We start from the raw sequence: 27414 nt of genomic DNA, 5'->3' as shown, positions 1-27414 counted from the left end.
TGTACTAGCTTTATGACTGAGTTATTTTGGATGCTTCAATTCATCACATAAAAACGCCACACAACACATGGAATGAAATGCATATCAAATTGCCGAAGAAACCGAATAAATTTATTGCACAGAAATAAATTCAAAAAGTTAGCTGCCCTCAGGAAGAAGCTCCCCGTGACGGTTTGAAGGGCGCCATGCTTGTTGCTGGCAGAAGAGCACAAAGGTGGGTGGAGACGGCTTTTTTTCTCTTCGTGAGGCTTAAGAGGTAGCTTCCGGCAGGCGCTACGTTATGAGTTGGCAGGGCGCCACGAACGGTTCCTGGCAGGCGCCATGTTAGTTATTGGCGGGGCCCTAGACCGCTTCCGGTGGGCGCCATGTTTTGAGTTGGCAGGGCGCCACGAACGGTTCCTGGCAGCCGCCATGTTAGTTATTGGCAGTGCCCCAGACCGCTTCCGGCGGGCGCCATGTTTATTGCTGGCGCTCCAGAGGCAGGCGGCGGTGGTGGCGCCGCGGCGTTTGGTCTCGACGGGGGGGTTCGATTATAGCCGCGGATTGCCGGTCCCAGACCCGCTCTTGGTACTGGTTTTACCGTTATTACATCGCTAAGTCAGTGAGGGATGAGCGTAGTTGGCGCAAAGTCGGGCTTTAAGTCACTTTAGGTCGAGCGGATCGAAGGAGCGGGTAGGCCGCGGGGGGTCGGAGAGAAGCCTCGAACTCGCCTGAGAGGGTTCCCGGGCGCAGTGGCTGGCTGAGACCAAGAGGCCGGTGTCCTGCAGGGAGTACGGGTGAGATTCGACCAGAGGATCTCTAACCTTGTGTTTTTTTTCTCCAAGTTGAATTGATTTTATAATGTTTGTATCCGAGCACCTTTTTTTTTTGAATTTTTTTTTGGTGTGGGTGGGAGATTTTGAATGAACCTTTTTTTGATTTTTATTTCTCTGGCATGTGTCAGTAATCAGCCTGTGGTGGACTTCCTGAAGGTCTACTTTCACTCGGATTTGACGTGGCAACACCATTGCCCTTCTTGGGTATTAATCCTAGCTCCATTTGCTATCTCCCATTTTATGATTGTAAAGCCTAAGTGCTGCTGGCTCTGTGTGTGTTGCTCATGGCATTCAAGGATCAGCTGATCTTTTTGTTGGGCTCTTCTTTCTTGATAACCCGTGTGAGGTACCCATGCCTTTGGACCTTGCCACTGGGGTAACCTAACGTCCCTTGTAAATCATGTTGCTGGCTAAATATGAAGTTAAAAATCACACAACACCAGGTTATAGTCCAGCAGGTTTAATTGGAAGCACACTAGCTTTCGGGGCGACGCTCCTTCATCAGTTGACTGTCAACACCGGCATCTCCAAATCATGGCTAAATATGAGTTTGTGAAATTAAATCTGCCCTTTTCTGAGGGGTGAGATAGATCAATCAGGCTGAAGGAAGTTGGCCTGGTGTTCCTGGTTCTAATAAAAAAAACATGGTTATGCTCAGCTTCAGTGAGTGCTGAACTTTTAAAAACATTTTTGGCTATTTGCCCTTCAACTTGGGTTGATTTGATATTTTCCCTTTTTTTGTCTCATGTTTAAGTTGGTTCCTCTTAATTTTTTTTTGCAATCCTGCCTTGTAAATTGCATGGCAGATGATATGCGATGAGTGCATCATTTACCTATTGGGTAAATGTAATGGAATATGATTAAAAGTCATGGATAGGACAGTAATGATTATGGGTGGTTTTTTGGCTAAATTAAGTAGAGTTGCTTGCTATGCCACAAAATCTGAATGTCATTTTTGTATATTGTGGCATTGTTTTGTTTTAAGACCTCTTCTGATTGTTAACTTAATTCCTTCTGTGAAGAGCAGTCCTTAAACAAAGCATTCTGTTGATGTAAGTTCCCATTAATTTCTTTTTTAATGGAAACTCAGTTTTTGACTGAGCAAATATATGGCTTTCCTTTAAGTTGTCACTATAGAATGACCTGGATGAGATGACATGGTTTTGCAAGTGCAGAGGATATGTAATTGGCACTGGGGGAAGGCATCTTTCTCATTGCGTTTTACTAAGTTTGTGCTCTTCCCAGGCTATGTTTAAATTTTGCATGATTGTCTGCAGAAAGCAGGGCAACACTAGCCTCTATTTGTGATTAAATGTCCTTTTCTGTGTTGTCCCACTATTAATACACTTTTGTCTGTGGGGACTCTGCAAACTATAAAATAGGTGCATTTTAACAAAAGCTTAAGCATGTGTTTGTACAGGCCTTAAATCACTTTTTTGGTATCATACTTAAGTAAAGCGCAATGAGTAACAGATGAATGCAGATACCAGTGTGTAGAGCAGCATTATGTCTCTTATGCATAACATTCCCCAAGTGGGCATTCTGCTCAAATTGGTGCACTTTTGTTCTCTATGCTCCTGCCCAGCCCTTGAGCGGGTAGTCGAGCTAGGTGAAGCTCTGATGGAGCTATTCATCTGGGAACCCTACCACAAGCATGGTCTATTTTCAGAATGTCAAGTAATTAACCAGATGTTGCATCTTTTGTAAATATCTTGTATTCAGATGGAGACCAAGCCCACTGACTTTAACATTTGCAGTTATCCCCAGAATTCAAAAACCCCACCCCATCCCCTTCTCCAGGTACAACCGCTTCTGAGATGTGAGGTGCTGTGAAAATGCAACGCTTCATTTTGTTGTTTTTGTGTCAGTGTTAAGAGACCTGTCATTTTTGTGCCCAGTGCATCCTGGTGGTTGAGTGATCAGCATTCAAATCCCATTTTAAATTAATCAGTTCCTGAGTGAAAATGTAACTTTGTTTTGCAATTGGAAGTTTCTAAATTTCCATTTGTTCTCTTCAATGGGTATAACTGCAGAATTTTTATTTGACACGTATTCTTATTTGACACAACCTAACTGAATCCTTCCCTTTTAGATAAACTGAATCTGAATTTGAATCCCAGCATGGACGAGGTGCTCCTTCTGAATGCAGTGTTAGCTACTACTAATTTTTAGCTATAATTTTGTGGTTTGAAAGCTAACTGGTTGCAGATAACTCTAGGCATTCACATTGAAAGTATTGAACCATCCTGATTTTAAAGCTGCAGTATCTCCTTTTGCACATAATGTGTTTCTCTGTCCTAGTGATATGTTGATCATGAGGTATGGTTACTTGGGAGAATATTTCATCCTGTTATCAAGTGGATGAGTTGTGCTTCAAGTACTCCGTTCCCTGCCAAAATGGTGCTTTGCACAGAAATCTGTAGTGCCTTCACTTGATGAAAAAGCTGCAGAGATTTCTCACACAAGTCTGACTTCTGCATGCTGTTGGCTATGGTGGGTGTTATGAAAAGTCCTCTCTGGGTACACTCCTTTAAAACCTAATTTTCTCCAAAATATTCCTGCTGCAGGTACTGAATCCTGGCAGGATATTTGCAGTGTCTATTTTGATTCACTTACTTCATTTGGCACTGCTTGAACTTACCAATTTTTTGATCACATTCTGAGGAGTTGTTCAGACAGGAGCAGAGTATAACCCCACCGCAGGGTGTGTTAAGTCTTTTTGCAAATGGGGATACTCCAGTGAAAAGGTGTTTTTGTTGACGGAGGTCTGAGTATCAAAGCATGCAGGGAATGCTGCTTACAAGTTTGGGGAGGTTGTTTGTGCTTTTCTTCAATAGGTGCAGCTGTCCTGGAGAAGCAGAATTGGACCCCGTGTGTTTTTAAAATTAATTAATTTAGCCATTTTCACCACAAAACAAATCCATAATCCAAGGCCAACCAAGGCTGCGGAATCTCGTGGAAGATTATAGAAAAAAAAATAGGATGTTTCCCATCCGCTGTAAATGTAGCCGATGCCTGGCTGCATGGTTATGAACTTTTTATCGGAGGAGTTGATTTTTTAATCCCTGGCTTCCTGCAGTTCAACAGAGAAGAAGATGGACTCATGCTAACACCTTCAAGTAGAGTATTTCTCAAGCACTTTGTGCATGCAGATCCCAAATATTTCTGTGCAGTATGTGAAGATGGAGGTGATGCTGATCCATTTATAACTGATGGATTGAGTGTTGGTTGGCCTGCAGGATCACGTTGACTGGATATCTGAAGAAAACCAACCATATTGCTGACTATTCAAAGGTACATGTACTGTTTCTTTCCAATAGGATAACTTTCCTCCGCTACTGTAGTGTTAGTTTGCAGTAAGTGTATACTGGCTTCAGTATTCATGCAAGCATGGATTTAAAGACACCCCCTTGTATTAACCGTTTTATTATTAGTTTTCACGTTATCAGGCCCAAGAGCCGATGAATATAAAGCCAATGCAGTATTGGTGTGGTCGGGGATTGAGACCAATTCACTTGGTCCTTGAAGCTAATATATTCATTACTTTTGAGGCATTTCACCATTGCATTTGAAATGCTGCCTGTAAAATATCTGTAGACTACATATTGATTGTGTCCTTTGAGATTAAGGCATGGTTAGTACAATTTTCTTTACTTTGCCTTCCTAATTTATTCTGAAATACATCATAGACTAGTAGCATATTGCTAATATGAAGCCCTTCATTGTAAACCGCCACTTGAGTTGAAGCTATTTTGTGTACAGTCGGTTTTGCTATAATATGGTAGTTCTGTTCTCATGCAATCCCGTGTTATAGGAAAATTGCATAATAGCAGCACCATTGAAATTAATGGGACTAGAATTGCGTTGTAACCAATACATGTTTTAAAAGTTCGTTCTTTAGAAACAGTGTTCCTAGTTCGTCAATTGCGTTACAGTGAATTCGAATGAAATAGATGAAAACTGCCATGTTGGTTGTCTCTAATGGGTGAAGCCTTTTGTATTTCATAGAAGTTAATGAAATTTAAACTTTATATTGTAACTACAACATGTTACCCTCTTGTGTAAATCACTCACTTTGCAATCATGTTTTTCTTTTGGTTTAGATAAAAGGTGAAGAACGTTCCAGAAGATTAGCATCTTATCGTCGCGCCGGGCAGATTATCTTGCATTGCAACTGAACAGATAGGAGTGTCAACAAAGTAACAGTGAAATCTTTGGTTTGTTTGGAAGGAGCTGTTATAATCCAGCCATGACTCATCAAGGAGATGATTGCTACTTTTACTTCTATTCTACATGTGCCAAGGTTAGAATGCTGCATCTTAATTGAATTATTGCGAAGTTGGTAGGCAGTTCTAAATGAAGTCGACCAGAATAAAGCTAAAATAATTCTGTCTTCTAGTGAGGTTAACTTTTCTAGTATTTTTTAATATCATTCTCAACTAGCAACCTTCTAATTGACTAGTAGGATATGCAGTCAAACTAGTAAATAGTTAGTGTATACCACTAGATAAATTAAACACTGAGCTTACATTCTCAGCAAACTTGTACACTTATCAACTAAGCATTGTATGTCAATAATGTAGAACATTTTTAACAAATTCTAAAATGTCTGGAAATTAGCTTTCCCAAAATGCAATTTTGTTTAAATAAGCATTTAACAAAAATATATTTTACTTATTTTTACTAATGCACACAACAATAATCTTTTGAGAATATCGTTCCTCTCAGCACTTGAGCGCTATTAAGAAACTACTGACGGTAACCTATCCTTGTGGTGTATCTCTAATTCAGTGGCAGGAGATATATTAACTAAGTTTGTGTTTGTTAATGAGATGAAGAGCAGGCTCTCTCATGTATATTATGTTTGCTTGACAGGGTGACAACTGTCTTTTTCGGCACTGTGAAGCAGCCCTTGGCAGTGAGACCATTTGTACCTTATGGCAGGAAGGGCGTTGTTTTCGCCAGGTCTGCAAATTTCGTCACATGGAGATTGATGTAGGTTGTCAATCAAGCTTCACTATAAGTACATGTAGATTCCAGGTTTCGAGCATGTATGGAAAGACGCTTCAGGTCATATTTTCCAAATGTGCGCCCAATTTTTGCAACCTTTTGTGTTCACTTAATATTTATGGTGTTTGTAGTTTTCTCGCTTCTCTGAAGTTGCGCCCTTGAGTTGTGCTGTTTAGACTATTGGATAAAAACTAGGTAAAAACGAGGACTGCAGATACTGGAAACCAGAGCCTAGATTAGAGTGGTGCTGGAAAAGCACAGCAGGTCAGGCAGCATCCAAGGAGCAGGAAAATCGACGTTTTGGGCAAAAGCCCTTCATTTAGACTATTGTCAGATTGTGATTTGTAATGAGATGGATATGTGTGATATTGCAACTAAATTGTCATGTGCCATCTTGTTTAATTTTCCTTTTAGAAACGGCGGAGTGAGATTCCATGCTACTGGGAGAAGCAGCCCACAGGGTGTACGAAGTTGAATTGTGCTTTCCGCCACAGCATGCCTCGCTTCGTTGAAGGAGTGTTCTTCCCTGCTACGAAAGGTCTGAGCAGTCTATTCATTGCTGGCGTATACCTTGAGATTAGTAGTCTGGCCTTTTTTTCTGGCAGTCACATTCTTTATAAATATTTCTTCGTTATGACCACGTGTAACATAGCAGAATTCGGTAATACGAAACTCTTGAGTTATGCAAACTAGGAAGCGCTTCCATTTTTTTTCAGTGGTATGGATGATGCCTGAGGGGGTGGCAAAGTCGATATCTGGAATCATTTGTGCCACATTTTTGGTTTCCTTTCAAATTTGATCAAATGAGCTGTCATTATACAGCTTCCATATTATTTAACAGCTCATTTGATGAGCTAAGTGACAAGTTTGTACGTGAGTTATGGAGACAATCTACAACAGGTACCAAAACTTTACAGCAGTGTTCAGGCATGTTTTTTTTCCACCAGCTTTCAGTATCTTTTAGAGTAGAAATTATAAAAGTTGCAAAAGAATAAATGATAACCCTTAATTTTTTCCTGCATAGTTTGTTCTGCAAGGGAAGTCTGACATCCTTAGCTGGTCTGGCCTGCATGTGATCCACACCCATAGGAATATGGCTGCCTTACAGCTGCTGTCTGAGCATTGAGGAATGGGCAATAAATGTTGTCGTTACCAGCGATGGCCTCATCCTGTAAATGTTTTTTTAAAAAAGGAATTTTACCTTTTTTTTTCTTTACAATTATATTTCAGTGAATCTGTTCACTCAGTAGCAGCAATTATAACGCTGTTTAGTTTTGGGGAGTTCAGAACAATGGGTGGCAACAAACCAATTGTGATAGAACTAAAATTTTTCATTTTGGTATTCAAAATCTTGTATCATATGAATTCTGAGCAGAAATGGCTGTTTGGCCCTCCAGGTCTGCTCTGCTGTTCTGTAAGATCAAGGCTCATATCCTCCTCTACCAAAATTGCCTTTGATTCTGTTGCCCTCATCACTGCTGCCTCACAGCGCCAGAGACCCGGGTTCAATTCCCGCCTCTGGCGACTGACTGTGTGGAGTTTGCACGTTCTCCCCGTGTCTGCATGGGTTTCCTCCAGGTGCTCCGGTTTCCCCTCTCAGTCCAAAAAACGTGCAGGTTAGGTGAATTGGCCACGCTAAATTGCCCGTAGTGTTAGGTGCAGAGGTAAATGTAGGGGAATGGGTCTGGGGGGTTGAGCTTTGGCGGGGCGGTGTGGACTTGTGTGGGAACAGGCCCTTTGGCCCAACTAAGTAATCTAATCTAATTATTAAAGAGTATTCAATGATCCCATCTCTCCTGAGGCACAGAGTTCCAAAGTCTCAGCATTGTGAAAGAAAAAAATCAACATTTATGTCCTGGAAGAGCAAGCCCAAATTTTAAGTGTCTACTAGCTATAAGAGTAAATACCCTTTCAACACCCACTTTGTCAGGACCATTCAGAAGCTTATAAGTTTCAAATAAATCATCCCTCTGTTTTCTCAACTCTGGTAAAATCAAGCCCAAATAATGGTCTGTCTTCATTGTTTGGAGGGATGTGGGCTGGGTGCTGGCAGGTGGGACTAGATTGGGTTGGGATATCTGGTTGGACCGAAGGGTCTGTTTCCATGCTGTACATCTCTATTCCAGGTATGAATGTAGTGAACCTCCTTTTAACCACGTCATTGCATTTACATCCTTCCTTTAAATAAGATCAAAGCTATTCAAGGTGTGGTCTTGAAAAGCAAAGCATAAAAGCTTTGCTTTTTTCTTGTTCAATTCTACTCCAAAGGAGAGCATTCCTTTAGCCACCTCTATCCCTTGCTGTACCTGCTTACTAACTTTGGTATGTTTTGTGCCCTAGAACACCTAGATCCCTCTGCACCTTGGAGTGCTATAGTTATTTGCAGTTAAATGATATACTTATTCTTCCTGCCAAGATGAACTACTTCATATTTGATCCCATTATACCTGATCTGCCATTTTGTTTTGCCATTTGCCTCGATCAACAGGTTTCAAAACATACTTTCACACCTGTCTTTGTATCAACTGCAAATTTAGCCACTATACATTTACTTAGCTCATCTGAATTATTGACATAAATTGCAAAAGTTGAGATCCTGTCCAAGACTCTCTCTTGTCGCAACTTGCCATTCTAGAAAAAGACGCTCCTTTTGGTTGGCTGGCTGAAAACAGTATGCAATCTTGTATTGCTGCTGGTATGTTATCCCTTTACAATGAGCTCCTGCTTTATGCAATAGCCTTTGATGTGGAATCTTTTTAACTATCTTCAGCAACTTTATGTATTGTATACCAGCAGGATCCCTTCCTCCACAGCTAACCTTCCTTCCTATTTATCCTTATTTTTAACATTGTTTGTTTGCTAAAACCATGAAATGACTTGTAATGTTAATATTATCTTCCCCCTTAAAATTCTGTATAATGTGTATACTTTGCTGTGTTTGCTGCTGTGATTCTCCAAAATGCATCATTGCCAGTTATCAACTGACTGCAGATTTTTCCAACAGGTGAATTTCTTGCGATTTTAGTGTTTAATATTTAATCTCAACTCTAGTGCTCACAGTGATTTCTTCACTCCTGTTCTTAGGTGTCCAAACCAAGCAGGAGGTATCTGAGGCAGCTGATGAGCCCATATTACCACAGTTACCTGTAAACCAGCTGCAACAGCCCAAGATTCCAATTCAATCTAATCCATCCCCTCAAGTTCGGGGGGTAATGAAACTAGAGGCATCAGAAAATGTTCCAAGCCCCACACACCCTCCAGTGGTTATCAACGCTGCAGATGACGATGAAGATGATGACGGTGAGTGAGTTTTATATTCTTGTGATGTGCCTGTCTCTTCCTCCTTTTGACAGTTTATTCCCTCTCTTTCCCTTTTTTTGATTTGAAGGTACTGTTTCAGAGTTCCATGTATGTAAACTTTCTTTTGCAGTATTTATAAACTCTACCACTCTTGTGTCATCGTCTATATTAAGTCAGGAAGTTATGTGGCATGCCTTTAATTAACACTAGAAGTGAAAGTGTCTTCAGGAGTTCAGTTCCTCCCTTCAAGATAAATTTGGAGTCTCGCTGGATTTAGGAATTGAGTATCAGAACAGGATCTAATGGTATTATGGTTCTGTTCACCGAGCTGGGAATTTGTGTTGTAAACGTTTCGTCCCCTGTCTAGGTGACATCCTCAGTGCTTGGGAGCCTCCTGTGAAGCGCTTCTGTGATGTTTCCTCCGGCATTTATAGTAGTTTGTCTCTGCCGCTTCCAGTTGTCAGTTCCAGCTGTCTGCTACAGTGGCCGGTATATTGGGTAGTGTACAAAATCCCATGCAAGGACTGCATAAAACACTACATAGGATAAACAGGAAGACAGCTAACAATCCGCATCCATGAACACCAATTGGCCACGAAACGACACGACCAGCTATCCTTAGTAGCCACCCACGCAGATGACAAGCAACATGAATTCGACTGGGACAATACTACTATTATAGGGCAAGCCAAACAGAGAACAACCAGGGAATTCCTAGAGGCATGGCACTCATCCACAGATTCTATCAACAAACACATTGACCTGGACCCAATATACCGACCACTGCAGCGGACAGCTGGAACTGACAACCGGAAGCGGCAGATTCAAACCACTATAAATGCCGGAGGAAAGATCACAGAAGCGCTTCACAGGAGGCTCCCAAGCACTGACGATATCACCGAGACAGGGGACGAAATGTTTGCAACACAAATTCCCAGCTCGACGAACAGAACCACAACAACGAGCACCCAAGCTACAAATCTTCTCCCAAACTTTGAGGATCTAATGGTGTTATTTAATTATAAATTTAATTCCATACTTCCATCTCCCTCAGTTGTAAGGAAGACCTTTCAGCCAGTAAGCCCATTTTTAAATAAAGTCTGGCTGGTGTGTTCTCCACCCTTGAACCTTCAGTTTATTTATTTGCTGCTTGTGACTTATCTGGTCAGTTTCAGACTTTCACACATCCATACTGTAAAGAGATGTAAAATCTAATTGGATATTATCAGTTGTCAGCAGATTACTTGCCATCGTTTTAGTTTCCATTTGTTTATTCATAAAGATTAATTCAGATGTGGGACTCAGATCACCAATTAGGATAATAACTCATCTGCAATCAAAGTCTCTTTGGAATCATTGAGACAAGAAATTATAAATGAGAGTTTGGGGTTGATTCTTCCTCTCATCTAAAACAATGTCACTAACGTAAAGAACCTTTTTTTTTCTTTTTGTGTATCTTAAAACCAAATTGATTTTGTAGTTAGAGGAACCTCGATTATCCAGCAAGATTACGAGGACCTGATACTTGACTAAACTATTAACTGGCATTCAATTATCCGGAGTTCCTTTAACCAAATGACATACTCCCCGCCTGTGTTCTCCGGATAATCGATGTTCCTCTGTACTTTGTTCAGTGGTTTTCTGGAACCTCGATAACTGGCTAGCAGTGTTTAAGTTTCCCCATTGCCTGCATTGAAATCTTCAAATGCTTGAAATGGTAGTGCTTTAAAATTGATATTGGTGTGTTAGGCATGAGCTGCTGTGTTTCATGTTGTCAGGTTCTTTAGTTTCGCGTTTGTAACTGTACTCACTTTATGTGCATGTTTCTCAAATTTTTTTTTGCCCTTTTGCATGTTTAACCAATGTACCACCGTAACAATCCTGCTTTATAGATCACTGTGTTGCTACTTTAATATGATGGTTAAGATGGCCACCATTGGTTAATGGGTCTTTAGTCAGTCAGAGATCTTGTATAGACTCAGTTGGCTGAACAGCTGGTTAATGATGGAGTTGATGCCAGCAGTGTGGGCTTAATTCCTTCACTAGCTGAGGTTAACATGAAAGATTCTACTTGGCCTCTCCCCTTGCCTGAGGCATGGTGACCCTCTGGTTAAAGCACTGCCAATCATTTAATGAGAGAGCAGTCCTATGATCTGGTAGGACTATGACAACTTTACCTTGTATAGTTACAAGTATATTGGATGGCCATTGCCTTTATTTGAGAACTGCCACAGTTACCTGTAAACCAGTTGCAATAGCCAATTGGGTCTAATACTTGCCCTCAAGTTCAGGGGATAATGAAACTAGAGGCATCAGGAAAACGTTTCAAGCTCTACGGCCCCTCCTATGGTTACCAATGCTCTAGTATGGTGGCTTGTAAAGAGACAAACATATATTTCATTTTACTGTTTTTTTTAAAGAAAGGGCTGGGGTACTTTAGGGTTAGTCACTAATATTTCCATTCTCATTGCAGATCAGTTTTCTGAAGGAGAAGAAAATAAAAACACTCAGCCTCCTACTGCAGAAGAACAGAACGGCATCCGCGTTACTTCTGCCAAGAGACAGGCTGTCCCTGTTAAAAAAGGTAATCCAGAACTAACTAGAAACGTGGGCCCACTGGAATTAGTATTTGAGGTTACAGTCCTAGTATCTATTTACAAGCTTGTTACTACAGTTTAAGTGGATGTCATTTGGAAGCAATTAATGGGAGACAGATGCTTCCAGAAGGGAATGAGAAAATATCTATTGTTCCGGTGTTATCTCTACAGTCTTTCCTGACCAAACTAGTTTTTGTTCCAATGGATGCTGATTGACTTTGTTGAGATAGTAAAGATCTTGTTTTCTATCACCAGATTGCACTTTGGATTTTGGTATAAAAACCTTGGAGCAGATTAGACAGAAGAAATTCATGAAGGAGAAAGTGAAGAAAATGGGTAAGTTTTGCTTGCTGTCTGACTTATTTGATGAGCCAAGGTCATATTGTACAGCAGGGTGAGCTCGAAGGGCTGAATGATCTCCTCCTGCTCCTAGTTTCTTGGATTCTATGTTGTGTATGTGTTCTGGGGAGGTTTGGTGGTGGTAGTATTTATTGTTTTGAAGGGTGGTCTGTGTGGAGAACGTAAACTTTGTTCCATTTTCTTATCATAGATGAGCTTTCAACAGATCTGGCAACACAGACTCAAAAGGTGGAGCCGAATCGTGAAAACCTAGTCATTGAAAAGGAAAATGTCAGAACGGTTTTCCGAAAAGTAACTGTATCTCCAAAGAAATGTGAGTGTTTTAAATCAAGGCAGGGTAGTATTTCGTGCCAATTCATAAAACTTGGAAAATGGAAGAGACGTCAGGCTGTAACAGTACTTCATTGATTACATTAATATTTGTCATTGTCTAATTGCTTTGAACAATGGTCATTCCTAGTTGAGTCTTTATAAACAACAACTCCTTGTTTGGTCACGTTTAATTATTTAATTTTTAGAGTTTGTTTGTTTTGAAAAGTTTAATATCCAATTTGTGATCACCATTTTAATCAATAGTATATTAAAGAGATTGGAAGTGTGGTCATAATGAAGGTTTGAGTACAGTTATTCTTGGGAGTATTTTTTTAAAAAGTCAGAAGGCAGTGGATTCAAAGAATGCTTTTAACAGTACTTTTGTCACTCAGTCAGTGAAGTACCTGCAAGTCCTAAAGACTAAATATACTCCAGAAACTAGTTTGACAATTGGTGATTTCTCTGGTAAGGGGATTAAGAACGAAATTGCACAGTGTCATTCTGAGCATGTGCTCTGCCAAAATTTGCTGATTCTTGTTCTACACTAAATTATGCAGCCATATCCATGTTTGTATACAGTGGTTTGGACCCCTGTTCCCGTATGTATTATATAATGGTCATATAATGAGGAATTAAACAAATAGTGAGATGATATGAATTAAAGATAATTTTCCTTGTTCAAGAAAGTGCTGGAGAAACAGTAGTCAACATTGTGGGTCCAATAATTCTTCATCAGAATACAGTCTAAAAAAGGGTTGCTGGATCTGAAGAGTTGGCTATGTTTTCTCTCCACAGATGCCGCCAGCCCAGCTAAGTTTCTCCAGCAACTTCTTTGTTTCAGATTTCCAGCATCTTTGTCAGGAAGTGTCAGGTGTAAAGTGCAAAATCTGGCATAATTTGTTCTTTTGATAGAATACCTAAAATTGGGTTGGATTGCTCGCTATTTGCCAAAGAGAATATCTATTTTCATTTTCTTTTCTCCTCTAGTAGCCATTAACGAAGGTGAATTGCCTTTTAAACGCAGTCTTGCCGAAAGACTTGGCAAAAAGAAAGTGATGCCAAAGGAAACCCCTGAAGAGTTGCCAGTCAAAGGTATCTTTTGCTCCATGCTCAAGTTGCTAACATTAGCTATGTGGTTGAACATCTCTGAAAAAGGGACTCATGTTTTATACAGCACTTTTCACAACCAAATATTTGTGGAATATTGTCACTTTTGTGACTTAGGAGATGTGACAGACAACTTATGTGCAGCAAGTTCACACACACCAATATAATTTGATCTTTTGGATGTTCATTACAATTGCTATGTAACAGTGTTAATTACTTGTGTTCTTGACATTTTTCATTCTTATGTTTTAGAGACATTGAGGTGACTTGGTCTACTGAGATGTTGTAACTCCAAATCAATTTTGACCAAGATTAATTTACACTCCCTCCCTCTAAATCTCTAAGCTTTTCTCTAACCATCCTATGTATCTGGAGATTCCAAATTAAAACATTAATCTAGTTGTTATGTCCCATGCTATTTGTAGTGAAGCAAAAGAGTCTTTGCTTGACTGTCGTTTTGCTAATTACATACTTTGTAAAAATGGCATTTTAAATAAGGTTTCCATTTTAATTTTTGAAGCTGAGATTGAAACAACTTTAAAGCGCAACCTCTCTGAGAGACTTGGCAAAAGGAAGATACTGGCTGAGGATGGCTCTGAAGAAGTGGCACAGAAAGGTACAGAAAACACTGGTGCAAATTAGAATTTGCTTAGCTGCAGTGTGACACTGAAGCTATTTTGATGAATAGGAATATGGAATACCTTTCATAATCCACAGTTCAAGGTGGCATGTCTAGCAACAGAAGAAAGTCTTCTCTCAGATCTGTCACAAACTCTAATCTAACGGTGGGCTTTCAGGAGTCAGCAAACCTTGATGCTTGCTAATTTTTCTGAGTCAGTCAGAAGCAGTTCTTCAGACTACCAAAACTGATGACTAGTATATCTCGCTTTGGAAGGTTTGCATTTATTAGGCAATTTGTGCACTAAATATGCCATGCTGACTCCTGATCGAAGTTGGCAAATCCCATTCGAGCATTTGGGGAATGCATCAACCTAAAGTGGAAAAGGTGACCCGAAGTGCATCAGTGTATGAAGGGAAGACGCCTGTAGGAACCAGTTCAAAGACTGTTGTTGTGTTTGAGCGGGACTGCCAAGTAGCAGGTTTATTTTTTGCCTTCCATTCACTCTCTCCTGTGGCAGTGCTGTAGAAAATCAGTTAGTGCCATATATACATTTTTTACTTTGTCCCATTTCTGTATTATTTTGCACATCGCTCCGCATAAAGTTCAGAATTCAGGTTATCTTTAATTCTCAGCTTTGCCCTATTCACTGAAAGGTACATAAGGGTGGCTTAGTGATTTGACCTAGAATTTACTTTCCATTTTCTGTAATAACACCCGTAGCCTTGACGATATTTGCCTACTCAGTGCTCTATTGCTGAATAGTCATCACAAAATTCAGTGTTATATCTTCTAAATATTGAGATGAATGATTCCCAGTGCTCTACAGTCACTCAGATCTGTGTTTCTTTCTTTGTTTCAGTTCAAAATCCCAGGTCCATAAGAGAGAGGCTTGGTCTGCCTGCAGATATTTCCGCAGCAGAAAATGGTAAGTGGAAAGTTTGAAAAGCTACTTCTTGTAGTATGGAATGACAAGTGTTTATTTCCCCTGACCTGAATCTACCTTCAGCAATTGGGCACTTTTATATTTCCAACACTTGTTTCTTATCCCTAGATGACAGGCTGTGTTGTAGTCTTGGGTCCCTCAAGTGCACCTCGCTTATCATTCTGTATGTATTTAGCAGACAGCTTTTGTTTTTATTTTCACACCTTACCCTGCGGCTTCAGTTGTGAAATGTGAATTTTGTATTCGGAAACATCGCTTGCAACCCAATACTTCAGTGGATCATGCTTGCACCGTGATCCATTCCAAAAGCGATTGTGCCAATCACAGAGCTTTATATCTATCCCTCGGATTCTTCTTTCTTTTCACTGAAACAATTCAGCTGGGTCATTTCAAGTCTGGTCAAACCTCTGCATTTTTCAGTTAGTCGTGTTCACTGGTTTGAACAAGATAAAAGCTGGCACACTTGCTTCTGTCCCTCAAAGGATCAATATACTGTACTCTTATTTTTCTTTCTGCATTTTTATCAAGGAACAATGAATGTTTAAGATTTGCATTGGGAGGATGGCCAAAATATTATCAAATGACCTTGTTATTTACTTGCTGAACATCTCTTCATCCCAATCCATAACCTTGTTCTATTGGCAGGGTGCAGTGACTTGTTATATTCTGCTCATCCCAAAAACTTTTCTTTTCTTTTTGCCATGCAGCATTATAGATCTTGGGTAGCAAATGATATACATATGACAATTGTAGAAACATACAGAACTTTGGCATGATATTGCACTTCTATTGACTACTTGTTCTTGTCTGTTGTCTGCATATCAGCTTTCAATTTGCATTCTGCCAAGAATCGCAAGTAACAAAATTCATTCCACTTTACAGAAAAACCTGTTACTAAAATGGAAGGCTCTGGAGAAATAAGAGTGAAAACCTTGGATGAGATTCGCAGGGAAAAGGCTGCAAAGAGGGACCTTGTTGATGGCAATGGAGACTTTATAGTTGGTGTTGCAGGTCTTAATAAATCTACCCAGGCCTCTAGTTTCCTGGAGGAAGCCTCTCAAATTATTAGGACAGTACAAGTAAAATCAGCCTCGGACTCTCTACTGAAGAAGCAGGGGCAGCTTCCAGAGGAAACTGGAAAGAACAATCCATCCAAAAAGCACCCTGAAGCCACTCCAAGAAAGGAACAAAATCCTGGACTCGGAAAAGGCAAGGGTGAGTGGTGTCCCTTTTTGTGGCCTGTTATTTTAATAGTGTAGCTTTACAGCTGTCTGTGTATTCATTAGCACAAGTTGTTTTTTTATCTTGTTACCCCAGATGAAATGAGAACTCTACCAAGCAGCCTGTGTCTACTGCATATCAAAATTATAAGAAGGCCAAAACAATTGCGTTGTTACCCCTATCTCAAACTCCATTTCTTACACACCTAACACATTCCTCTCCTAAGCAACTGTTTGCAGCCAAGCCACACTGTTCATGTTGCCCGCCAAGATTAACTTTAAATCACAAATATGCATTCCATCACTAAGACTTTTTTAAAAATCTATAGTACTGCCTGACTTTGTTTTGAGTTAGGTTGTCTATTGAAACCATCATCCGTGCCTTTTTGTTATTTCTAGATGTGTCAAATCCAATGAATTCTTGACCTCCTACTTTCTTCACACCATAACATTAAACTCATCTAAAACTGTGCAACCATGTCCCAATCACAGCAACTCCTATTCACCCTTCAAGCTGACTCAGGTTGGCTCCCAAGTTTTGAATTTTTCGTTTTTCGCATCCCTTAATAGCCTTGCCCCTCCCTTTCACTGTCATTTCCTCTAGCTGTCTAGACCTCTAAGTTGTTAATGTTCTTGAAATACTGACCTTTTGGCCTCCAGTTTTAATGCTGCTTATTTGGCTGTCCCTATGGCTATCAAAGTCCCTGGGATTCCTTCTGTAATCACCTCCTGTAAGGCATTTCTCAAAATCTATCTCTTTGACCAAGCTTTTGATCAACTGCCCTATTATCGCATTGTGTGGCTCAGTAATATATTATCTGCATGATGCTGCTGCAAAACTCCTTTGAATGAACAACGCTGTATAAATAGATGTTGGGTGTTTTCTGGTGGAATAAATTGGCTTTTAAGTATTATTGTAGAACTTTGTCAAACACATCATACCTGCATATGTGCATGGTTATAGAGATGTACAACATGGAAACAGACCCTTCGGACCAACCTGTCCACGCTGACCAGATATCCCAACCCAATCTAGTCCCACCTGCCAGCACCTGGCCCATATCCCTCCAAACCCTTCCTATTCATATACCCATCCAAATGCCTTTTAAATGTTGCAATTGTACCAGCCTCCACCACTTCCTCTGGCAGCTCATTCCATATACATACCACTCTTGGCATGAAAAAGTTCCCCCTTAGGTCTCTTTCATATCTTTCCCCTCTCACCCTAAACCTATGCCCTCTAGTTCTAGACTCCCCAACCCCAGGGAAAAGACTTTGTCTATTTATCCTATCCATGCTCCTCATAATTTTGTAAACCTTTGTACAGTCAGTCCTCAGCCTCTCATGTTCCAGGGAAAACAGCACAGAGCTTAGAAAGAAAAACAAGACTTGCATTTACCTCGTGCTTTTTATGCCTATAAGCTCTCAAAGCACTTTATGAAGTGTAGGCATTGTTCTAATGTAGTCAGTCAAATGCAAAGCAAATTCCCACATCACCAATGGTATTGTACTTCAGGTGTGTTCAAATGCTCCTTGGATGTTTTTATTTTCTTGTTTCTTTTAATTTGCAGTACCGCTTCACCTGAAAGCTTTTACTTAGAACTTGTTACTTCATTGAAAGTTCCCTGTTCACTCCTTTTTTTTTTGAATCTGTGGTGTCCTGCAGGAAAAGGTCAGAAGGTAGCCCCTGATGAAGTTGTAACTAAGCCAAAGCCGCTGGAACAAGTAAGAATTAAAACTCTTGAAGAGATACGACGTGAGAAGGCACTGCGAAGACATGGGAACCAAGAGAGTCTCGCAACACATCAGGAGAGTGAGAAGCCAAAGAATGAGACTCCACCTACCCGCAAGAGACTGCTGCGAATCACCAAACCTATAGGTGTGCTGTGATTTAATATGAGGCTAGATCAAGGTGGAGATGTAATACTGTTAATCATTGGTGTTGTTACAACATGGGTTAAACCCCTCTGGTAATTTAAACCAGTCACACAGGAAAGATTCACCCCGTGCTATCCTCTGTTAAAATTTCTAGAGGCAAAAAGCCATCCCAGAGGTCACTAAAGTAAAAATTAACAATTTTTATTCTTTAAGTCCAACAGAGAATATTAAAACCAACAACTATTTACAACTCCTTTCTCTTAAACCTATCTTTTACCTCCCACTCTACAATACTATCCGATTTTTAAAATCCCGAATAAGATTTTTAAAAAATTCAACTTTCAAAACCGGTCTGCTGTCAAATCTTCTCTTTGTATCTTCCTCAGATTTTCCTCTGTCTTTTCAATGTTCTGCTGCGCAAACTTCTTACAGACAGGTATCTTTCAAAGAGCTCTTCTGGCAGTCTGTGCTTGGTGGCTTGGCAGTTCTCCCTCGAGCTGTTCAAAATATCCGGTTTTATACCTCAAAACATCAGATTGTTTCATTGATTTTAATATTATCAAAATACTAATTTCAAATTTGATTGGATTCTGGTATCTTGGGGCATAACTTAAATTGGCTGGCTGAATTTGAATTTGATTTTTGTGTTCCATAGCAACACAGCTGTACTACTGGTTTCGACTAAGTGTTATATTGTTACCTTGTTCTAGACTCTCTGTGCTTTGTCCTTGCTAGCTTTTCAACTCTCTTAAAGGTACAGTACCTCTGCGCCTTCATAACAACAATGTGGCAGTGAAAGATGGCCTTGGTTCACAAGACCATGGTGTGGAATGTTTTTGGATGGAAAAAGGGGAATTGAGTTACTAATGGGAGTGAGCTGCAGACCTCCTGACAGTAGCCACAATGAGGGACAAAGTATATATAAAATATCGAATGCTTGTGGTAAAGGGACGTCAATCTGTGTAAAACCTGGAAAGATCGCATTAGAAGTAAGAGCATGGATGAGGAGTTCAAAGGATTCTATTAAGCTAGTTTCTTAGTGCAGCATGTTCTGCAACAGGCTGTACTAGACTTAGCATTGTGTAATGTGACAGGATCAATGAATGACTCAGTTAATTCACATTATTTTAAAGAGTCAGAGCATTGAGTACAGGAGTTGGGAGGTCGTGTTGCAGCTGTACAGAACATTGTATAGGCTACTTTTGAAATTATTTGCATTTCCTGTCAGGGATGTTGTGAAACATGAAAGTGTTCAGAAAGGATTACCAGGGATGTTGCCAGGGTTAGAGAATTTGAGCTATAGGGAGAGGCTGAATAGGCTGGGGCTGTTTTCCCTGGAGCATCGGAGGCTGAGAGGTGACCTTGTAGAAGTTTATAAAGTCATGAGGGGCATGGATAGGATAAATGGACAAGGTCTTTTCCCTGGGGTGGGGAGTCCAGAGCTGGAGGGTATAGGTTTAGGGTGTGTGTGTGTGTGTGTGTGTGTGTGTGTTGATATCCATCCAGATGCCTTTTAAATGTTGTAATTGTATGTGAATAGGAAGGGTTTAGATGGGTATGGACCAAGTTCTGGCAAAAGGGGCTGGATTGGGTTTGGATATCTGGTGGGCGTGGATGAGTTGCACCAAAGGGTCTGTTTCTGCGCTGTACCTTATGACTCTAATAGCTGTATATCAGGAAGTGGAAGAATGAGAGAGAGAGACTTAGCAAAATTGTAAACACAAGGCAAGTGGTACTGCTGGACCTCTGGGCTGAAAAGCCCCCATGTCCGGGTAGACTTCATCCTAAAGGCTTATGAGGGAGTGGGTATGTTGATGATTTTCCAAAATTCCTGAGTTCAGGAAAGTTTCCATCAGACTAGAAAGTAAAATATACCCCCTCTAACCAAGAAGGGAGGGAGACATAAAAGAAAATATAGGCCAGTTAATTTGACACCTGTCTTTTTTTTTAAACTGTTATTTTCTATCTATCTGTGTGAAGTTCAGAATTTAGAACATTGTGTAATCTTTTGTGCAGAGGCTGTCCAGCCAGAAAAGGCTGATGTTGAACCGATGGACGTCCAATCAGTGGATGCTGCCGCTGCCCAAGGAGACACAAGGGAACGTAATAAGGTCAGTACAATATATGAGGACATTTAAGGATCCTATAGACTTTGCAATAGCCTGTTAATATGCTCAAAAATTCTTTGCATACAAGATAGTCAGTCTGGACATAAATCCTGGAAAAAATATTGTAAGCAAAATCTATCCTGAATACTAAAGCAATCTGCAAATTTAATATTTTGTGTGTTTGTGTATGAGAGAGAGAAAGAACCTTAGCACAGATTGAGGAATAACCTTGAATGTAGTTGACATGAATTTTAATGATTTTTCAGTGTTTGCTAAGAAAAATAGAGACCGTATATTACTTGGAAAATAAGAATCTTTAAGGGTGGTAGTAAAGCAAAGGGAACAAGAAGTACCAATGGACAAACACTCTGGTTAATTTCTAGAGGAATAAAATTGAAAAGCTAGGGAGTTAATAAAACTATATCGAGCCTTGGTTTGATCACACTGAAGATTACTGAGCAGTTCTGGTTGCCACATTATAAGACAGGATGTAGAGTGACTGGAGAGGGTGGTGAGAGGATTTACCAAGGTGCATACTGCAGGATTGATAGACTGAATCTTTTTTTTTCTTTTGAGGGGTGCAAAAATGCAGGCTGACAAACTGATAGGTTTTAATAGTGAATAGAGACCAGGCTTCCTCACGAGGAAGAGTATAAATAATGACACTTTAAGATAGTCATCAACAAATCTAATAGTGAATTCAGAAGAAACTTCCTTACCCAAACTTTGCTATTTCAGGGATTAGATGAAGTGAATAACATCGGAGGAAGCTGAGTTTGAGAGAGAGGGAGAGTGTGAATAAGCATGTAGGGCTTAGAAGTATGAAGCAGTCATTTGGACCTTCATGTCTATCCTTAGCATTCAGTAAGTTCGTAGTTGATGTGGCTGTTGTCTCAGCTCTACTTCCCTCTCAGCCCCCAGCCCACTTCCTTCTCTTTTCTTTCTCCTTTCTCTCCCCACTCCTTCAACTTCCTCCTTCGTCAGAAATCTATCTAACTCAGCCAAGACTCTGGATCAGGGTCCCTCTTCAGAGGGTCAGTGCAAACCCGATGGGCCAAATGACCCCTTTTCACTTGATCGGGATTCTGAGCACTCGTCCACTGCTGCATTCTAGAGAAGGGATTTTGGCACTCTTAATTCCCGTTATTGAGAAAAAGCTTCTCCTGGCATTTGTCTTTAAACCACTTTCACCACATCCTCCAGTTTTCATCTTTGCAGCGGTAGAATTTAAATGAGAGAAATATTGCAAAAGGCTCAAATGGAGCATAAATTAATGTTGCGTGGATACTTTGAACCAGCTTGTCTGATTCAGTCTGGTATATTGCATGTAATTCTGTCAAATTTGTTGCAGTCTGCAAATGGAAAAGAAAGCCCAAGGTTGCCGAAGGTACAAGTTAAAAGTTTTGAGGAAATACTGAAGGAAAAACGCCTTCGGCAGCTGCAGGAAATTGAGAAACCGCCAAATCAAACTTTGCCAGGAGAAGAAGCAGCCGCAACTAAAATGGGCTGTGACATCCAGGCTGGTGACCAGAATAGTCAGTCTGCCGCTTCAGAACAGAGAACAAACAATCGACTTGGAACTGAACAACCAATTATGACAGATGGGAAGCTGACTACTGCCAGACCTGAAGTGGCAGAACCACCACGTGCTCTGAAAGGTATTAGTCTCTTGAGTTTGTACTTTCGTTTACATCTGATTATTGTTTGTTTGCTGCTGCATTTTTTGACCTGTATCTCCAATGCTTTTCCAGTTAGTGAGGAAGAATACTGATTGTTATCATGTTAAGAAATATTCAATTCTGATTGCTAAAATTTTAGCATGCTTTAAAATGTTATGTTTTCCTTTTCTCCCTTACCTCCATAAGATCATCGTAGTTCAATACTAATTGCAATACCATGCACAAAGAAGTACATGTTTCTGTCATAGCATTGATGGAGGTTCAACACAGTTGAGTTGGAGCATTGGCCTACGTTTCACTGCTGGAGTGTTCTCAGTTGCACTGTCTCTAGGTTATGTTGCTAAGACCTGACAGCCCTTTTCTCTGTCTGATATTTATGGGCATTTGAACCATGGTTAATTCTGATGCATATGTTTCTTTGTGAGACAAAGGCATGTTCTTAATCAGTGAGCTTCTGAGTCTGCCCTGAGTTTGAAAAGTCTGTCCTAACTCTAGACTATTAGAGTATATATGCCAGTTATTGCCTGCTCAGTTGCTAATGGGTAGCTGATGAGTAGATAAAGACATTTCATGATGTTTTTGCATAGTAGCAAACAACATAAACCAATAGTAAAGCTTTTGAACTGTCTCATTGAGGTTACGCCTATCTATGAGCTAGCTATCCATTACTCTAATTTTGTGCTGTGTTTCTGTATTAAGAAATTTAGTTTTACCATCTCTTAAGAATGTAATCTTTTCACTTCACCAAGATCTTTGTGGGCGGCACGGTGGCACAGTGGTTAGCACTGCTGCCTCACAGCGCCTGAAGACCCGGGTTCAATTCCCGACTCAGGCGACTGACTGACTGTGTGGAGTTTGCACGTTCTCCCCGTGTCTGCGTGGGTTTCCTCCGGGTGCTCCGGTTTCCTCCCACAGTCCAAAGATGTGCGGGTCAGGTGAATTGGCCATGCTAAATTGCCCGTAGTGTTAGGTAAGGGGTAATGTAGGGGTATGGGTGGGTTTCGCTTCGGCGGGTCGGTGTGGACTTGTTGGGCCGAAGGGCCTGTTTCCACACTGTAAGTCTAATCTAATCTAATCTCTGCTTTGCTATGTTGCTTCCCCCATTTTTTATTTACTAAATTTGCTCGTTTACCCTTGAATCCTGCATCTTTAGTTTTTCTTCTCGCTCGCTCTCTTCTCCTCACCCTCCATAATCAATATCTGGAGTACGCTATAGCAAGCGACACTTACTTGAGCAAAGGGCGGGCACTATTTTGTTCGGATAATCAATTTTAAATGCCTTTTCCCTAGGGCACGGACTTTTAAAATTCTGCTCCCAGTTCAGGAAACTCTAGCAGCACCCATCCTGCTAGCCCCCAGCCAACACTGCTGCTTCAACACCACCCCCCACCCTGGTCCAACACTGTTTCCCTACTCTCTGGGGCAGCCAGACTGTATACCTAAATAACAAGGCTGCTGCTGCCTTTGTGGGATAAGTCTCCAAATAGTGCGCGCCCACACCTTTTGACTGCAACTTTTTGACAGGTTCCACGTTTGCCCTGTACAGGGAAAATGTTGGAGAGATTATCTGGGAAAGGAGGATTTAGGGTACACCCCTCTGTAGAACTCCAGGGAAGATGTGGGGAGAGGGCTGGAAATCAGTCATTTGGTATTCGGATAATTGAAGTTCCTCTGTACATAAACGCCTATTCTTCATGGAAAATGACAACTCGCCAAAACTGGGAAAATTTAACTGCAGAATGTTATCTTAAAAATACTTTGATCAAGCAATTCTTAAACGCTGGAAAAAGAATGTCACCAGTTGGGCAAATGTTGGTCTGCAGCCGAAGTCACTTTGTACACGGTTTTAGACCTGGGGTGCCTTCCCGAACTGAGTCAGTCATGGCAGGCTGGATTCTCTCTCTCTTTTGTTTTGGAGAGGGCGTAGTTTATACAGAGGAACCTCGATTATCCAAAGGATGCGGGCAGGGAGTATTTCATTTGTTTAATCAAATTCCATATAATGGAGGTACTTAAATGTCACTTATACTGATGAGCTTTTCCAGCAGGCTTTCAATTCTCAAACTTTGCTCAAAGAGCGCCAGCACAGACTGTGTTTGATACAAGTTATCACAGACTTTCTGCACTCCAGTTATCATCTTTAACCTACAAACTGGCTCATGTGATCCCAGAAGGTGTTGCAGGCTTGGCATCTCCATCCCAGCCAACATGTTTTTTTCCAAATGCAAACATTGTTGCTTTATGTCTTCTGCTTTATGGTGTTATTTCCAAAATAATATGTTTAGCTATTGATGTTAGAAACTTGATATTTTGGATAATATGTTTCATAACACTAGTTAGAAGCTTGGACTCAGGAGGCTAACCTAGCTTCTTGCTGTGCTGGGAGCTGGAGATTGGATCCTTAAGTATATTTTTAAAAAGAGTATAGGGTTGTTGAATGTTACATTTGTTTCTAATGTCTAATTTTTGTTGGGTTACAATAATGTATTTTCTGACAAATGACTCTAATCTTTTACCTTTTTTTAGTGAAACCCAAATTAAATGTGAAACCATCATTTGTGAAGAATTCCTGTCCTGTGAGACTCAACCCAAAACGCAAATCGCCTGACAGCCATCCCTCCAGTATTATGGCAGTTAAACCACTGAATACTGGAGCTACTGATCTGACAAGGCAGCCTCCAGCAGGGACGACTATTGCAGTAAGAATCTCACCTGCTAATATCCCTAATAAATTATTCAACCTACATTTCAGATCATTTTTATGGGGTGGGCTAAGGAATGATTCTAATTAACTGAACAATTGGAAAACCTTTCTTTCCTATATTTTTTAAAAAACACAAAGACAAACAACTCTACAGCTCTTAATGTCAAGAGAATCTTTTCTGGATTTGAGATGTTTGTTTTAGGTGCAAAATAGTAACATCTGGTTAACTGCTCTGTCTTATGTTGTGGCAAATGGAGGCCTTGCAGGAACTTTACTGGTATATTTTCTAAATATACCAATTGTATTTAGTCCCCTTGCATGTAATTTTGAATTCCAGGATACTCTACATCTGATACACCTGTAGAGATCCTTCTTAAAGAACAGTTAGTCGTTTTTCCTTTTGTATGATCTGTATGTTCATTAATTTCTTGTACAGTAACTTGCCATCAGCTTTCTTTGACACCGAAGCAGAACAAGCATCTTATGAAGAGAATATTCAAGACGTACTTCTGTAATTTTTAAAGTTTTCTGTCTTCAGCCCACAGCATTGCCAGAACAGGCAGAAGAGGTAACCTCCCTGACTTCGCAGGTGCCAGAAAAATCCAAAGAAAGGTGAGATGTCAGTTTCTTCATCTTGCCCTCAGTGTTTACAAGAAGCAATTTGCTTAAGGCCAAAAAAAGGGAGGCAGTCTTCTGAATGCAGGCCATTACAGGGTCACTGAAAACTTACAACAGGTTGTGTAATCCTGTAGTAACAGCAGGATTTAGGTTTAATGAGTGGTCAAACCTGGCATGTTGAGTTCAACATGTGGAGAAAAGAACATCTATTTTGAATACAATAAAAGCAAATCTGAACACTGTCGTAATAGCCAGAAACTAGAAACTGGGGAGGTTGGGAAATGTATGTCAAGCTACAGAACTCAAAACTAGCATACAGGGAAAGTAATTAAAAGGTATAGAAACACTTTGGTTTATCTGTAAGGTCTGAAATAAAAAGGAAGCAGTACCTCCCACATACAGAGCCTTGGTCAAACTCTGCCACAGTTCTCATTACAGAGTCTGAAAAAGGATGTCGTGGCCCTGGAGGAGATGTGGCATAGATTCATCAAAATGTTATCATAGTTAGTTTGCTTCTTAATGCTCACCATCAAAATCAGACAGGAGTAATGGGTATCTGAGGAAGTGGAAACCTGTTGTACTGCATAATTGATCAAATTCTGCATGGGTGTGGAGGTGGCACAATTAACCACACTCCTGCAGTAGTTGTCTGGCACCAAATGATTATTGCAGGTCCAAGGTTAACGTTAATAGTTCTAGTTTTGAAAAATTTGAAGAGCGAGGAAAATAGTGAACTTGAAATGATTGCCAAAAACAAATTCTCTGGAAAGCTGACTTTGTTCATTTTTATTTCCAGGAACATTGATCTTGCTGGACAGGGGAAGTCGACAAGCATCTCACAGTCGGAGATAAAAAGTTTTTCACCTCCCCAAGTGCCTGCTAAAGCTCGGAGGTTGAGCTCTACTGCATCTAAGTCTGCCACAGCTGAGGATGATTTTGAAGAGCTGATGAAAGAATTCTCAGATGATAAACTTGAAGCAGAAATTGATCTGGACCCTGGAAAGGATGAGGATGATTTGTTACTTGAACTATCTGAGATGATTGACAGTTGAAAAACTTAAACATTGTTTGGACCCACTCAAACAGATTCAAACTCTGCCTCTGGAATAAACAAGGACATTAACAGTGGAACTACCATTTTGTATGCAAAGGGGCTGTGTAATTTATAAAGCTGTATACAAAGTTATGACTACATACCGTGTACAGATAGAAACCAGATCTGTTTTAAGCACATGCTGGTTTTATGACCAATGTAATTCATTTATTAATTACGAACTTATGACACCCCCACCCTCACCCCCCCCAAAAAAATGCATCCGGTCTTACACCGTTTGAAGAAAACCCAGTGATGAAGCTTATTAGCAGCTGGAAATATTTTTCAGTCAGCATTGCTTGAAAGAGCCTTGCCCGTATCTTGACAGTTCAGCACTAATAGTTGTGTGTGTTCTTTCTTTTGTAATGATAATCCCCCGTGGGCTTGGCACCTTGGCCTTTCCTAACCTCATCTGACTTCAGAAATGAGGACACTTGAGGCTAATTCACTGGGTATTTCATTTATATGTAGAGCTATACATAATCTAAAGCAAAGTGAAAGTATTTGGTGCAGCCTGGTTTATATTTTTTTTAAATAAAAACTTTTAGATTGTACACATGGGCTTATAATTGAATCCTGATGGTGTATGCTTCAGAAAAATGATTTCAAATTTAGCATTTAATCACATTAAACCACTTTGAGAGAAATTAGGATTTCAGGGCTTCTAAGCATATTTTAAAATGGGATAAGCTTAAGTCTGTGTCCAGAATATTGTTATAAACTGTCTTGTCTGCAGTTCTTGAATGTTACTGGGACTATTATGAAGTTATATTAACAGTTTGAGAAACATATGTTTTTAGTTCCCAGAGGGTTTTGGCTTATATTTGGGTGGTTAATTTGTCACTTTTTTGCAAAAAAAAATGGTGTTTATCTCTTAATGTATGTTTTTTTTCCCTCTGCCAACAGTTTACAACCCATTGTTAATCTATCATTATTGTCTCAAGTTTGCTTGTACCACACCATATGCTTGTGGTCAAGTTGGAGGAAGCTCTGATCTGAATGTATGGGTATCTGCAGAGAATACTTGGTATTTGCAGACCATTCTGAT

The 27414-nt window shown here is 40.3% G+C and overlaps 1 protein-coding gene across 5 annotated transcripts; it reads left to right on the top strand.

Moving 5' to 3' along the window:
- Positions 1-479: 479 nt before the first annotated feature.
- zc3h11a (zinc finger CCCH-type containing 11A) lies at positions 480-26920 on the top strand. Of its 5 annotated transcripts, none has more exons than XM_060845352.1 (19): positions 480-567; positions 4055-4109; positions 4919-5118; positions 5691-5810; positions 6240-6363; positions 8910-9125; positions 11599-11709; positions 11978-12058; positions 12273-12395; positions 13382-13486; positions 14022-14117; positions 14983-15048; positions 15949-16281; positions 17953-18165; positions 20181-20275; positions 21624-21930; positions 24478-24650; positions 25194-25267; positions 26070-26920. In XM_060845352.1, the coding sequence occupies exons 3-19, from the start codon at positions 5065-5067 to the stop codon at positions 26323-26325; spliced, it is 2547 nt and encodes an 848-aa protein (XP_060701335.1). In that variant the 5' UTR covers positions 480-567; positions 4055-4109; positions 4919-5064; the 3' UTR covers positions 26326-26920. The 5 variants fall into 5 exon arrangements, with proteins under 5 accessions (XP_060701335.1, XP_060701332.1, XP_060701334.1 ...); XM_060845349.1 differs by having other exon boundaries at positions 3895-4109; XM_060845351.1 differs by having other exon boundaries at positions 480-776.
- The last annotated feature ends 494 nt before the right edge of the window (positions 26921-27414 follow it).

This window comes from Hemiscyllium ocellatum, chromosome 26 (genome assembly GCF_020745735.1).
Source record: "Hemiscyllium ocellatum isolate sHemOce1 chromosome 26, sHemOce1.pat.X.cur, whole genome shotgun sequence".
NCBI lineage: Eukaryota > Metazoa > Chordata > Chondrichthyes > Orectolobiformes > Hemiscylliidae > Hemiscyllium > Hemiscyllium ocellatum.
Note: the sequence above shows the minus strand (reverse complement) of the source record. Positions and strands in the feature narration are given on the sequence as shown.